At 46.8% G+C, this 13,689-nt stretch overlaps 1 protein-coding gene across 4 annotated transcripts in view; it reads left to right on the forward strand.

The window, feature by feature from the left end:
- Nucleotides 1–9,436: 9,436 nt before the first annotated feature.
- The window catches only part of Baiap2l1 (BAR/IMD domain containing adaptor protein 2 like 1), an 89,513-nt gene continuing 85,260 nt past the window's right edge, over nucleotides 9,437–13,689 (forward strand). For 2 of the 4 annotated variants that reach the window (XM_063271253.1, XM_063271254.1), the window contains exon 1: nucleotides 9,453–9,777. Coding sequence is in view for 2 of the 4 variants with exons in the window: in XM_017598315.3 (XP_017453804.1) it covers nucleotides 9,727–9,777 (51 nt within the window). In the remaining 2 variants the exon portion in view is untranslated. Of the gene's footprint in view, nucleotides 9,778–13,689 lie in introns of all 4 variants that reach the window. The other 2 variants (XM_017598315.3, NM_001034140.1) reach the window with 2 other exon arrangements.

Raw genomic sequence — 13,689 nt, forward strand, 5'->3', positions numbered from 1 at the left:
CCAGCACTTGGAAAGCTGAAACCAGGGACTTGGTCTAGGCCAGTCTAAGGTATGTAACAAGTAGATAAATAATAAGTAAAATAAACAAAACACTGCCCTTGTCAAAGAATAAAGTAAGGCCAGTAAGATGGCTCAGTAGGTAAAAACACTTATTGTATAAGCCATGACCTTCAATCAATCCCCAAAACTCACAGGAGAGAACTGCCTTTAAAAATTGTCTTCTGAGGGGCTGGGGATTTAGCTCAGTGGTAGAGCGCTTACCTAGGAAGCGCAAGGCCCTGGGTTCGGTCCCCAGCTCCGAAAAAAAAGAACCAAAAAAAAAAAAATTGTCTTCTGAGCTCCACATGTGTTGTAGCATTCACAACACACACACACACACACACACACACACACACACACACACACACACAAAGTTTATAAAGTTAATATTTTTATTTATTTATGTGTATATACTACAGTGTATGGAAGCCAGAGAACAACTTATGAGATTTGGTTCTCTCCATCCACTGTGTGGGTTCAGAGAGTCAAACTTAAGTTGTCTGACTTGACTTTATTTTTAAAGATTTATTTTATTTATTATATATAAGTACACCGTAGCTGTCTTCAGACACCAGAAGAGGGCATCAGATCCCATTACAGATGGTTGTAAGCCACCATGTGGTTGCTGGGAATTGAACTCGGGACCTCTGGAAGAGCAGTCAGTGCTCTTAACTGCTGAGCCATCTCTCCAGCCCCTGATTTGCCTTTTTAGAAACATTTTTAAAAGAGGCTGGTTGGTGGTACTGCATGCCTTTAAGCCCAGCACTCAGGAGGCAGAGGCAGGTGGATCTCTGAATTCAAGCGAGCCAGCCTAGGCTACAAATAAAGTTCCAGGACACTCAGAAGTTCCAGTTCTGTGTAGCTAGGGGTACACAGAAAAATCCTGCCTCATAAAAAATGAAATGAAATAAAAAGTAAAGTATAAGTTCTGTTAGAAGTTGAATGTATACAAGAATCCTGGAACCAATTCCCACGGCTCCAAAAAGATAGTAAGATGTGTCATTTAGGAATGTTTTAGCTTCAAAGAACTGAAAGCTCGAAGCTTACTATACGTGGGACTCCCTGGATCCATCTCTCCCATCTGCTAGCTAGTTTCTACTCTTTTTGTTTTTCATTTTTTCAGTGCCAGGGACTGAATCCAGAGACTTGCAAACAATAGAGACAAGTACTTAATTCTGAACCAGTCCCAAACCCCTCACAAGGGGATTCTAGGCAGAGGCTCTACCACTGAGCCACACCCCAGCCCCTCACTGGGGGATTCTAGGCAGGGGCTCTACCACTAAGCCACACCCCAGCCCCTCACTGGGAGATTCTAGGCAGGGGCTCTACCACTGAGCCACACCCCAGCCCCTCACTGGGGGATTCTAGGCAGGTGCTCCACCACTGACCTGCATCCCTGCTAATACCTCCTTGCGTTTGTGTTTAATTTTGCTTATTGCCTGGGGCATACAGAGGGTGGCTGCTGCTTGCATGCTCACACTTTCTAGAAAGATCTAGAAAGCGGATCGCTGCTGACGATCACTTTGACCAGAGGCATCTTAAAAGCAAGGAGACCAGAAAAGCACATTGTATTTATCTCCATAGTAGAAAAGATGCACCTTACATTCCGGCTTCCGACCCTACTAATGCTACAGCATCAAAAAAGACTTTAAATGACTGCAAATGCCACCAATAATGCACGCGTTGCACGCCCGCGATTGGTGAATGCATCTTAGAGATGGATATGGAAATAGTGAGGTTCTTTCCTCCATGAATTTATGGCTCCTATTTCTGGCCCCGCTTTACTTCCTGACATCATCGCCAAACTGCTGCTAAAACTTTTATAGTGATCAGATGCCGACGACGGGACAATAATGGGCAAAGCCCGCACGCGTTCGGCTAACTCCCACTCAGCAGAGTCTCCATTGATCCCTAAGAATCCTTGCTCTTGTCGGTCAATGTCAATATGTTGGGGACTTTTAAAAGGAAACACATAAATTACAACTCAGGGTTTTGCTTAATTATTTATGATCGTATGCATTCGTGCTAATGGGGAAATGTGTGTTTTCTGCTGAATTACAAGATCCACAAGGGTTGGTCTTTCCTTCCCCTTTTAGCAGAATGTTCCCTTGTTTATCGCCATTATGGATTTGCAGAAATTTAGAGTCAGAGTTGAGGGGCGTTGGTGCTCAGGGCCATAGCCCCTGGAGGAATGAACTGCTCTATAAAGGAATTGCTAGAAATGCTGAAGTCTAGCTTGAAAGAGAGCGGCCTGGGGTTGGGGATTTAGCTCAGTGGTAGAGCGCTTGCCGAGGAAGCGCAAGGTCCTGGGTTCGATCCCCAGCCCCGAAAAAAAAGAAAGAAAAAAAAAAAAAAAGAAAGAAAGAAAGAGAGCGGCCTGGTACATGAACACAAGGGGTGGGGGCGTGGGGAGGGGGTGTTGAGAGACACTTCTATATAGCCCAAGCTGACCTCGAACTCTTGTACTTCCTGTCTGCACCTCCCAAACGCTAGGATCGTAGACGTGTACAACCATGGACCATGTGAAAATCCAGACGAATAGTTAGGTGGGTGACAAAGGGAACCTCAGGGACTCCTGTGTCACTAGTGTTTGCTCACCTTGAACGAGAATCAAATGGGGCTTAGGAGACGGCACGATGTTTGTCAAGAAAACCTGAGGACCTGAGTTCAGATCCCTAGAACCACATAAAAACCAGACGTGGCATTGCATGTCTGTAATCGTAGAACTGAGGGAGCAGGGATAAGCAGATACCCAGAGCTTGCTGACCAGCCTAGTCAAGTCAGGGAGCCCCAGGTTGAGCAAGAAACTTTGCCTCATGAGGTAGAGCAGAACTGGGCATGGTAGCAAATGCCTTTAATTTTAGTACACAGAAGGGGAAGGAAGGTTGGCTAATCTCCTGGATCAGTATATTTCTGAAAAAATATGTCACGTCATTTTTCATATCCTTGATCATTGAACATGGTGGCACACACCTATAATCCCAGCACTCAACAGGCTGTGCTGTGGGAAGCCTAGGTAATTCGAAGTCAGCTGTGTCTATCGAAACCCCGCTAGAAGACGCAATCCCTCCAGAACTTTCTGCTCTTGTTCAGCTAGGAGAATTAGCAAGCGCACGTGAGAGGTTGTAAGGCCACCAGAGAGTTTACAAGAGTTGCTCAATCTTCGGAGTTTGGTAAATACAGGAAAGATATTTACTTAGTGGGGAAAAGTCTAGAACATTCTCTGCCACCATTTTCCCACGGGGAGGAGGGGCTGATCTCAGGAAGAGGCCAATGAGGTTAGCCCTCGGAGATCGGCTTCTATGAGCTCAGTAAGCTGTTTCCCTGCAAGATAAAGCACAGAGGAATTTTCGAGACAGACCACCTCCTCTCCCTTCCTGACCTTGGAGGCGCTAAGGAATGTTCAGGTTATCTTGCCTACGACTCTCCTCATGTGGCCAGCCGGCACCTGGAGACAAAAGATTTCCCAGTCAGAGCGCTGCACGGGAGATTAAGAGCGAAGAAAGAATCGGAGAGGAAAGAGCAACGGGAGGACCTACTGCCTTATTTCGAGAGAGTGAGAGCCTGAAGATCAAGAAGGAAAGAATCCTTCGCCTGCTGCTCCGGTCTGAGAAACATGAACCAAACCAAATCTCTCGACTTCCTGTTCTGGACTTAGCACTCCACACACCACCTCCAGGGACAATAACAAGGGCCCTCTCAGGTTTCTGGCAGGCAGGACAATCCAGAATTCCTCTGGTGTCAAAGATTTGAGGCTTGGAAATGTTTTAGTTGCACGCCTGAGTTTGGAAATAAGTAAGTCAGTGGATAAGCCAGGGGGATGACTCAGCTAATTACACTGCAAACATGAGGACCCGAGTTCAGACTCAGCACCCATGCAAACATGTGAGTGCTAAGGGATGCATCTGCAATGCTGCTCCTGGGGAGGCAGAGGCGAGGGCATCTGAGGGCTTGTGGACCAGCCAGTCCAACTAAACCAGTGAGGCCCAGGTTCACTGACTGTGCCTATCTCGGAAAGCACTGTGGGGAACAAGTGGGGAAGACGCTTTACCTCAACCTCTGGCCTCCTCCTGTGCATATGCACAGACACAAGTCTGTAGGCAGGCATGAGGACCTCACTTTGGGCCTCTCATAATCCATGTAAAAGAGCCAGGCATGGTGGTGTGCATCTGTAACCCCAGAGCTGGGGGAAGGGGAGAAGGAAGGTAGATTCTTAAAGGTCCCTGGACAGCCAGTCTAGGCAAATTGATAAGCCTTGGGTTTGGTGAGACTCTAAAAAAAATTAAATGAATAAATGAATAAATAAATAAATAAATAAATAAATAAATAAATAAATAAAATGTGGAGAATTGTCAAGGAAAGACACTTGACACTAGCTGCTTGTCTCTACACACAAGGACGCACATGTGCATGCATTCCTATACACACGGGTGCACACATTCATACTAACGAGTACACACCGCTCGAATACTCCTTTATCACATGTGCGAGTGCTTTTTGTCATAGGAGGCTAACATTGACACAGTGGATTCATACAGGGACTTCTTTGGGAAGTCCTTTGTCACCCAGCCTGTCCCTGCTTGAGACCATCGTTTTCAGAATTAAAATCAAACATTCTGTGACTTAAGGCCTAAAAGACTCCTCCTTCTGGGTGAGTGGTCAGGACCGGTCTCTCTGAAACTGCATCGGGGCAGAAATCCAAATGAGAGGAGACAAGGAGGAGACCAAGGCAGAGAACAGACCAGGTGAAGAGAAAAGCTAGCAGAAACCCGACAACAGGAGCAAGGTAGGCACGCTGAAGAAGAAAATACCCAAAATGGCCAGCCCTTTTTTTCCAAGAACATGACAGTTTTCAACTCTATTGTACAGGCTGCTTCTCTACAAGAGCTCACCTCTAATGATTGTGCTCAACAGGAATCTCTCCGGTTATAAAACCTTGTGGAATTCTACACTGGCACAACACTCCAGAGGCAGAGAGGCCCTGAGCAACTGGGCACGAAATTTAAGGGAAGCCCGACCAGCTTGTTTTGGTGGCAGTGCCACTTGCAACTGAATCTTTGGAGTGAATGTGTGTGCATGCACACGTTTGCAGATGTAGAAGGCAGGAGATGACATCAAGAGTCTTCCTCAAACACTTTTCACCTTATTTTTTTGAGACAGGGTCTGTCACTGAGCCTCGACCTTGCCATTTATCTAGGCTTGCCTAGCTGACCGAAGAGCCCTCTGGATCCTCTGACATTCTTCCAATCCCACCCCCAACCCCAGACCCTGGGGTTACAGACATTTGACACCACACCAAGGTTTGGCGAGTGTGTGTGTGTGTGTGTGTGTGTGTGTGCGCGCGCGCGCGCTTGCGCCAGGGATCCTAACTCATATGTTCAAGTTTGCACAATGAATGTTTTACCCACTGAGCCATCTCCTAGGTCCAACGATTGCTTCCTACAAACTATGTCAACATAAACAGGACATTTGATTACTTCACTGAAGCAAGAGCCGGAAGAGGAGACAACCCTGGGGACATGTTTTGCTAAGATACTAAGAGGCTCCAACGGCTAGGAGTTGGGGTGGGGGAGGTGGATTTCTCAGCACTTAACTGTACTGAGAAGTAAGGCAGTGGTGGCCAGCACACCTTACCTTCTACTGAGTCAAACCTTTCTATCGATCAACTTCCTTCCGTTCTTCATGAGCACCTAAAGTCCAGGAACATCCATGAGCTCATGGGCTCTCCAGTGTGCGTGCACTAAGGAACACCTTTAATGAGTCCAAATGGACTTTTTGAGATGGAGCCCACCTTTTTGCCTACGGGCATGATCGATGGTACTTTAAGCTTTCATCTCAGTCCTTAATTCTGCCTTCTGCACTTGCATTAAAAGATGAGTCTATTCTCATCAACCCCACCACCGCCTGGTACACATATACTCAGACTATCTGGCACTAAGAACAGAATCGATTATCCACTTGCTTTTTCGCCCCACAAAGACCTCTTAGGTACTTATGTGCCTAGCCTGGAGCTGGGACTGGAAGCCTTATGCTTGTTGCCTGGACAGATTTAAAACTGACTATTCTGGGGTTGGGGATTTAGCTCAGCGGTAGAGCGCTTGCCTAGCGAGCGCAAGGCCCTGGGTTTGGTCCCCAGCTCCGAAAAAAAAAAAAAAAAAAGAAAAAAAAAAAAAAAACTGACTATTCTTACTCGAGTTGTAGCTCAGTGGTTGAGTACCTGTCCGGAATCCCCCTGTGAGGGGCCTAGGGCATGGCTTAGCAGTAGAACATTTGCCTAGCATAAGCAAGGCTGTGGGTTCTATTCCTAGCACTAGTAGGGAAGAAAAAAACAAACCTGACCATTCTAAAAGGACTTTCAGGAAGCAGGAAGATCATAACTAGGAAGTTATTTCCATAAAGTTGAGTTTGATAAGCCCAGATAATTATGCAAAGATTTGCATACAATCAAGAACTCCAATCTCTGATCGAATTCCAACCGTGGCAATCTAAATGGGCCATCTGAGATCCTCTCTGGCTTTATGACGGCTTGCTAAGCTGTCTTCCCTGGCTCGGAACTGGTGCTGCCAAGCTGTGGGGTGTTAAAGGTTAAGCTTCTGCTCTCTTTCCAGCTCCTCGGATGACTGCCTGGCAGCGGAGGGTGAAATGACCTCATTCATGAGAAGGAAGACACAGAGAGGGGTTCTGAGACCAAAAGGTGATCTGCCAAGGAAAGACAAGGAGTTTTCAAATTCAAATAAAAGCCAGCAGACACCCTTAGCGAACCCTAACATGCAATGGTGGTAATTATAGAGTCCTGCTCACCACCCCATATATGAACCCCACTTGGCACATTCTCTGAGCCAGCTCCGGAAGAGCCCTTAAAGAAATGGGTAGCTTCTCCCACTGCCTACGACCTAAAGGCTGAGGTTCCATTTCCTCCAACATCCATCACACGCCACCATTTGGTTCCCGAGCCAGATATGTTTTATAGCCTACAAAACGTGATAAGACTACCCCAGAGTCCAAGTGCTTGTGTCTAAGTCCAGAGGCATTTCATATTTTCAGTGTTTCCCTGTGGGGCGCATAGTGCTTTCTTTGTGTGTATTTCCCAGTGAACTTTATCCCAAAGCAGTTTAGAAGCTTCGTGTCCTAAAAGCTCGTAAACAAAGCAAATTGCACCTGGACAGCTTTTAAAAATAAGACCACGCCCACTCCCGACAAGCCTGAGTCTCGAATGCTGAGTGTGTGTCTGGCTAGGAGAGCGCCCTCCGTTGTGGCCCTGGAGTCTGGGTCACCTCGGTCCTAGATGTGTACTCCAGGATATGCCCAGAGCTGGATTGGGTGTGACTGGGGTAAACAACCGGTATAGAACAGGAAGCACCAAGAGGGACTGGGGAGATGGCTCCGTAGTTAAGAACAATGGCTGTTCTTCCAGAGGACCTAGGTTTGTTTCCCGACACCCACATGATCGTCACAACCTTTTGTAACCCAAGTCTCAGGGGATCGGAAACCCTCCTCTGACCTCTGAGGGCACCAGGTATATACATGGGGCACAGACGACATACCAAGCAGTCCAAGTAGCTTACACATAAAGTAAAATGTTTTAAAAAAGTACAAAGACATGCCAGGAGCCACATACCTACATAGCCTCTGTAAGACGAAAGGACAGACATCCTAAAGGCCTCAGCTGACCAGGGGACTGAGGAAATGGGTCATCTTGTAAAGTGCTTGCAGTGCAAAACATAGGGACCTGAGTTTGATCGAGCCTCAGAACTCATGTAAAAAGCTACACACAGTATACATGCTCTGGTAATTCCAGTGCTGGGGAGGTAGGAGACAGGCAGATCCATGGGGGCTTGTGGAGACTTGAGAGCTGTCAGTCTACTTCAGTAAGAGATTCCCCCCAAAAAAATAAAAATAAAAGAATAAAAGAGCATATCGGCTAAGGAATGACTCCAAGGTTAGCTTCTTGTAAAACACACACACACACAAAGGAAAAAATTTCAGGAACAAAGGAAAAAATTTAACAGTCTTGTGATTTACACAGTTGTAAGGCATGGGATTTTTATCTTATTTTTTTCTCCATCTTTATTAACTTGGGTATTTTTTATTTACATTTCAATTGTTATTACCTTTCCCAGTTTCCAGACCAACATCCCCCTAGTCTCTTCCCCCTCCCCTCCTATATGGGTGTTCCCCTCCCCATCCTCCCCCCATTATCGCCCTCCCCCCAACAATCCCGTTCACTGGGTGTTCAGTCTTGGCAGGACCAAGGGCTTCCCCTTGCACTGGTGCCCTTACTAGGCCATTCATTGCTACCTATGCAGTTGGAGCCCAGGGTCAGTCCATGTATAGTCTTTGGGTAGTGGCTTAGTCCCTGGATTAACATATTCTTAATGTTCTGTTATTTCAGTAATCAGATCTTGACGTTAGTTATGTTTGACACCCCGAAACTTTCAAAATTGCAACCCCTTTGCTCCATGGAGGAGCTGTGCCCTGTGGACCTTCAATCAGGGAAATCGATTCGTATGAGGTATGTGGAAGTTACTCAAAAGCAGAGAGCTTAGAGGATTCACCAGTGGAGGATGTGGGCCTCGAGTTTTCAGAGCCAGCACTTTGTGGCGGACACTAGACCTAGGAGCCCAAAGGTCCAGGTCTAAAAGAGACCACAGTGTAGGGGCTTGGCTGGAATTCTGGGAGGCCCGAGAGAGGGCGCTCCGAGATATTGCCTCCACCCCCAAACCTTAGCTTAGATGGCCTGGTCCACTGGGCCCATTGGTTCCAGAGCCTTTTCGAGGGCATCCTCCAACATCCCAGTACTGTTCCAGCCTCGCCCACCAGGTTGCTCAGCCACACCCACCACGAGGAAGACCCTTCCATTCCATGCCTGCCTCAGCTGGGGCTACCCAAACCACTCCTTCCTCACTTCAGCACCGCCCATCAGTCTGCTGGACCGCGCCCACCGGCTCAACTCTGCCCGGCCACTCTGGCGAATACAGCTAAGAGCTACTTCGTTCCCTCCAGCTCATTTAGTTTCGGCCACGCCCGCCCACCATCTAGGCCACGCCCACCAGCCCATTTCTGGCGGGGTAGGGGGGAGTTCCCTCCCCTTGGCTTCTCCCTCCTGTTGGCCTCTCAGCCCCCACCCCCGCTCCTCAGCTGAGGCCAATCAGTCCTGCGCGCTGGCCCGGCTTCTGCTCCGCCTAGCAAGCCTCTAGGCCACGCCCACCTAGCGTAACAAGTCTCTTCCCTGTCCCCCCCCCCGACCTCCCCCTCGACCCCCCACCTCCCACCCCCATGTTGCCCCAACAGATCGTCCCTCCCACCAGGCTGCCTCTCTGTGAGGCCGCCCCGCCCACTCCAACTCACTCTGCCTAGACCACGCCCACCTCAGGTGGGGCTGTCCCGCCCTCTGGCCGTTCAGCCCCGCCCACCCCGCCCGCCTCAGGTGGGGCTGCCGGTCCCTTTGCTAGTCCCAGGCTCGGCAGGCTACGTTTACCTCACAGCTTCTCACAGAGCGAAGCGCCGCAAAGTTTTGACATTTTGGCAACGGAGACGCACACTGGTTCTCTCCGGCTGACAGCTGTGGCGGCAGCCGACTCCCGAGGGCCGCTCAGTCGCAAGCCCTAGGTTCTCCCGCCGCCCGCAGTCCGGAGGCCACGAGGCCCCGCCGCGTCCTCCCGCGCTCGCCCTCCCGGAGGCTGCACCATGTCTCGGGGGCCGGAGGAGGTGAACCGGCTCACGGAGAACACGTACCGGGTAAGTGTGGGACTTTGCGGAGTTCGAGACCGGAGAAGGGAGATCTGGAAACCTGTGGTTCCAGGCTGAGGGCGGAGGCTGGGAGGCCCAGAGACTTGGGGAGTCCAGGATTCCAGGCCAGGAACGTGAGCCCCGCCAAGCAGCTGACCATTGTCGCCAGCGGGGTAGGCGATTCGGGATTCTTTTTCACTTTTGAGATAAAGTGCGGACTTTACATGATAAGGGTCTTCTCCCCTTCCCCCTTGGGCCCTCGGAGACTCCCAGGGACCCATGGGGAACGGGGATTGGAGACGTGGAAGACAATCTGCGGAGTCCCCGAGAGGTTCTTGTCCTCCCCCAACTTCTCTTTGTGATCAGTGACTATGCTGGTCTGACCGCTGGGGCTAAACCCTCCCCAGATCCAAAAGAGAAAAAAAGAGACAAGCTCGAGTTTCCTCGGAGAAAAGAAAGCGCTCAAGAATGTAGGGGAGAAACTCCTCCGTAATTAGGAATCCATCGCCAGGTGAGCCTGGCTCCCTCAGCTCAGGGAATTTTCTAGGCTGCCAGGGAATCTGCTCTTGGGAAGACCTTTGAAACGCCTTCCCCCTCTTGGACTCTTTCACACAGGAGCTTTTAGTTCAACTTGGCTTTTCTTTTGATTACTTTTTTGTTTAGTGTTTTGACAATTTTATATATCTATATACAATTATTATGAACATGTTTGCCCGTAGTTGGACTTTTCCTACGTCGATGATCTGGGGAGGTTATTGGAGTCAGAGAGCCCTGAGATTTTAATAAGAATTGACTTAAGCTGACAGAACGTGTGGTGATTGGTCGCTAAACGTGCATGTTATGTGAGAGAATTTTTCCAGAAACAGACATGGGATTAGTGGCCAGTTTAGTAAGTTTAAGTACTTATAAATGAATTCCATTTGAAATGAGATATGCGTTTAATCATCTGCTATTAATAGAATACAAAACAACTTTTGTTTTAATTCCACTTAGGCCCATTGAACCCCTGAGATTTAAAGTTCTCTAAATTTTCTTGTAGTCATGATTAAAAGCCACTCTTTGGCCATTTTTCTAGATTTTTTTCCCCCTAAAATTGAGTTTCTAGATTTGCAAGGTCTGAGTTCTGCAATCAGAGTTTATTGAGTTGCTGGGAAATCATTTTAAAGCAGCATAAACATATTTTCAGAATTCATTGTAGCTCCAAAATTTATTCACCCCTCCATGTGTGTACTAGAATACTTATTCTAGATAGACAAAATAGACTGTATTATTGTGATTTTGAAGGCTCATGACTGTGGCCAAAACCTGTACCTATTGGTGTGTTTCCTTAAATAAATGGCAATTTTTAGAAATGCCAGAAATTTGAACGTTTAAAGCCTTATATTTGGATTGACATTGTTCGCACTTAAATGATCTGAAGAGGGTAGACCTGGAGGTGTGGGGTGCTAACAAAGTACGGAAGTGAAATAACATAGCATGGGGGAGACAGGCTCTTCAGATGATAGTTAAGGAATGGAGGTTATTTATTGGAGTTTATGCTTGGAATCCGAGCATCTGCTTCAGTGGAAAACACAGGCGCAGTAAAGTTTCTCGAACACAACTGATTGTTTATCTTGCCGGTCTGGAAAGAAAATGTCAACTTGACAAGCAATCAGATGCCCTAAGTAAACTGCTCTTTTTCTCACTTCTGACTGAGAAACCTTTGGTTGGGGTGTGGGCAGGCAGATTACAGTACCACAAATATGAACCACTTTGGCATGTCTTTCTACCCACAGAAATGGAGCAAGAGGAAAATTGGTGATTTTGTTGTTTTGGTTATCCGCATTTGTAGACATAAGGCATCTAGTAAGTCTTTTTTGGCATGTTTTGTTTTTCTTTATTTAAAGACGAGGTCTGGCTATGTAGCCCTAATTGGCCTGGAATTTGATATGTAGACCAGTTTGACCTCAGATTCAGAGATTCAAAACAGTGTAACTCCTAGCTATTTTGTTGTTGTTGTTGCTTGTTCCTCCTCCTCCTCCTCCTCCCCCTCCTCCTCCCCCTCCTCCTCCCCCTCCTCCTCCTCCTCCTCCCCTCCTCCTCATCCTCCCCCCCTCCCCTCCTCCTCCTCCTCCTCCTCCTCCTCCTCCTCCTCCTCCTCCTCCTCCTCCTCCTCCTCCTCCTCCTCCTCCTCCTCCTCCTCCTCCTCTTCTTCTTCTTCTTCTTCTTCTTCTTCTTCTTCTTCTTCTTCTTCTTCTTCTTTCCTGAGATACTCTTGTGTATGTAGTCTAGGCCAGCTTCCTGAGAGCTCACTATGTATCCCAGGCTGGCCTCACCTCCTCAGTGCTGGGATTGGAAGTGTATACTACCATACTAGCTCCTTTTCAGTTTTGAGAGGTAATAGATTGAAGATCAGAGACCAGTGTGTTATTAGTATCCATTCCCAAGTGTTGAAATATTTCAAAAACTTGCTAAATGTCAATTGATTTTAGCCAGCATTTCCTTGTTAATAATTTGGGGTCAGGGTTTTTTGTTTTGTTTTGTTTTTGTTTGTTTTTTTATGTGAAGATAATGGGATTTAAAAAAAAAAAGTCACAGCACTAGACCTGAGGTTTCTATATCTATAAAACAAAGTGAAGGCTGCTAGCCCATAATTTGACTTTAAAGACATGCACATTTACGGGGGTGATTGGAAGCCTGAAAAGCCTTTTATTTTAATCCAGGCTAAAAACAATTTAAATGCAATATTGCAAAAATTCTACTGACAGTGTTGATGAATGGCGTGCTTTTAAAAACAGATTTCTTTGTGTTACCTGGCAATCTACAATATTTTACTAATAGAAATACAGTCTAACCAGGTGCGTTTACAAAGGCCACCTGCAAATGAGATTTGGTGTCTTGCCTCTCTGGGCTTTAGTTGTGTATGTGTGTTGTTTTTTTAATGCTCAGATATCTTTAAATAAAGGAATAAATTCTTTAGGGCAATGAAAGTTTGGCAAGGTGGTGTGATCCTCTGTGCAGTATCAGATAGCCCTAAATATATATTAATACACTGGCATAGTTTTAAATGTACTTAGACAAATGATTTCTGGATATCCACGCTAACTCCCAGAAGGATGTTATGTTTTACTGTTTCATAAACAATCAGCCCCAAAAGAAAAAATACTGTTGCTAATTTGAGTTTAGCCAAAGATACCAACCTCCTTCCCAGGCTTAGCCTATAGTGTGCCCAGAATTTGCCCTCGAAAGCTTTCTTGTGACTTTCTCATGCTTTTCTGATAAGAGCTTGCTTTGGTAGGTAAGGATGAAATAAAGTTCCAAAAACTTTGCTTAAGAGGAACCCCAACCTTCCTAACAGGGTTTGAAAGTCTTAGGAGATTGAGGAAGAATGGATGTACTATCACCCAAGGACATCCTACCTGTGCTCATCTTAATAAGGAGTGGAAGAGAAACGTGGCACTCTCAGGACAAGGGAAAGGGCCACAGACACAATCTTTATCCAGTGCCACAGACATAGTAAGGTGGGTTCTGTTAAAGAACTAAGGTGCAGTATATACAACTTTGGGAAACTATGTATGTGAAAGCTGGAGACGTGGTTCAGCATTTACTGCTCTTCCAGGGGACTTGAATTCTGTTCCTAGCATCCACAGAGGATGGCTTACAACTGCCTGTACCTCCAGTTCGAGGGGATCTGATGCCTCTGGTCTCTGAGGGCACCTGTGCGCTCTCTCTCTCTCTCTCTCTCTCTCTCTCTCTCTCTCTCACACACACACACACACACACACACACACACACACACACACACACACACACAACGTAAGAGAATAAGAAGGAAATGATGACTCTAGGACAGACAAAACCAAATGTATAATAGGTTTTAAAAAAAATGAACAGACATTTAGCATCAATCACAACTTTAAAAGTTCTAAGATTGTCATCCTT

Source organism: Rattus norvegicus, chromosome 12 (assembly GCF_036323735.1).
Source record: "Rattus norvegicus strain BN/NHsdMcwi chromosome 12, GRCr8, whole genome shotgun sequence".
Lineage (NCBI taxonomy): Eukaryota > Metazoa > Chordata > Mammalia > Rodentia > Muridae > Rattus > Rattus norvegicus.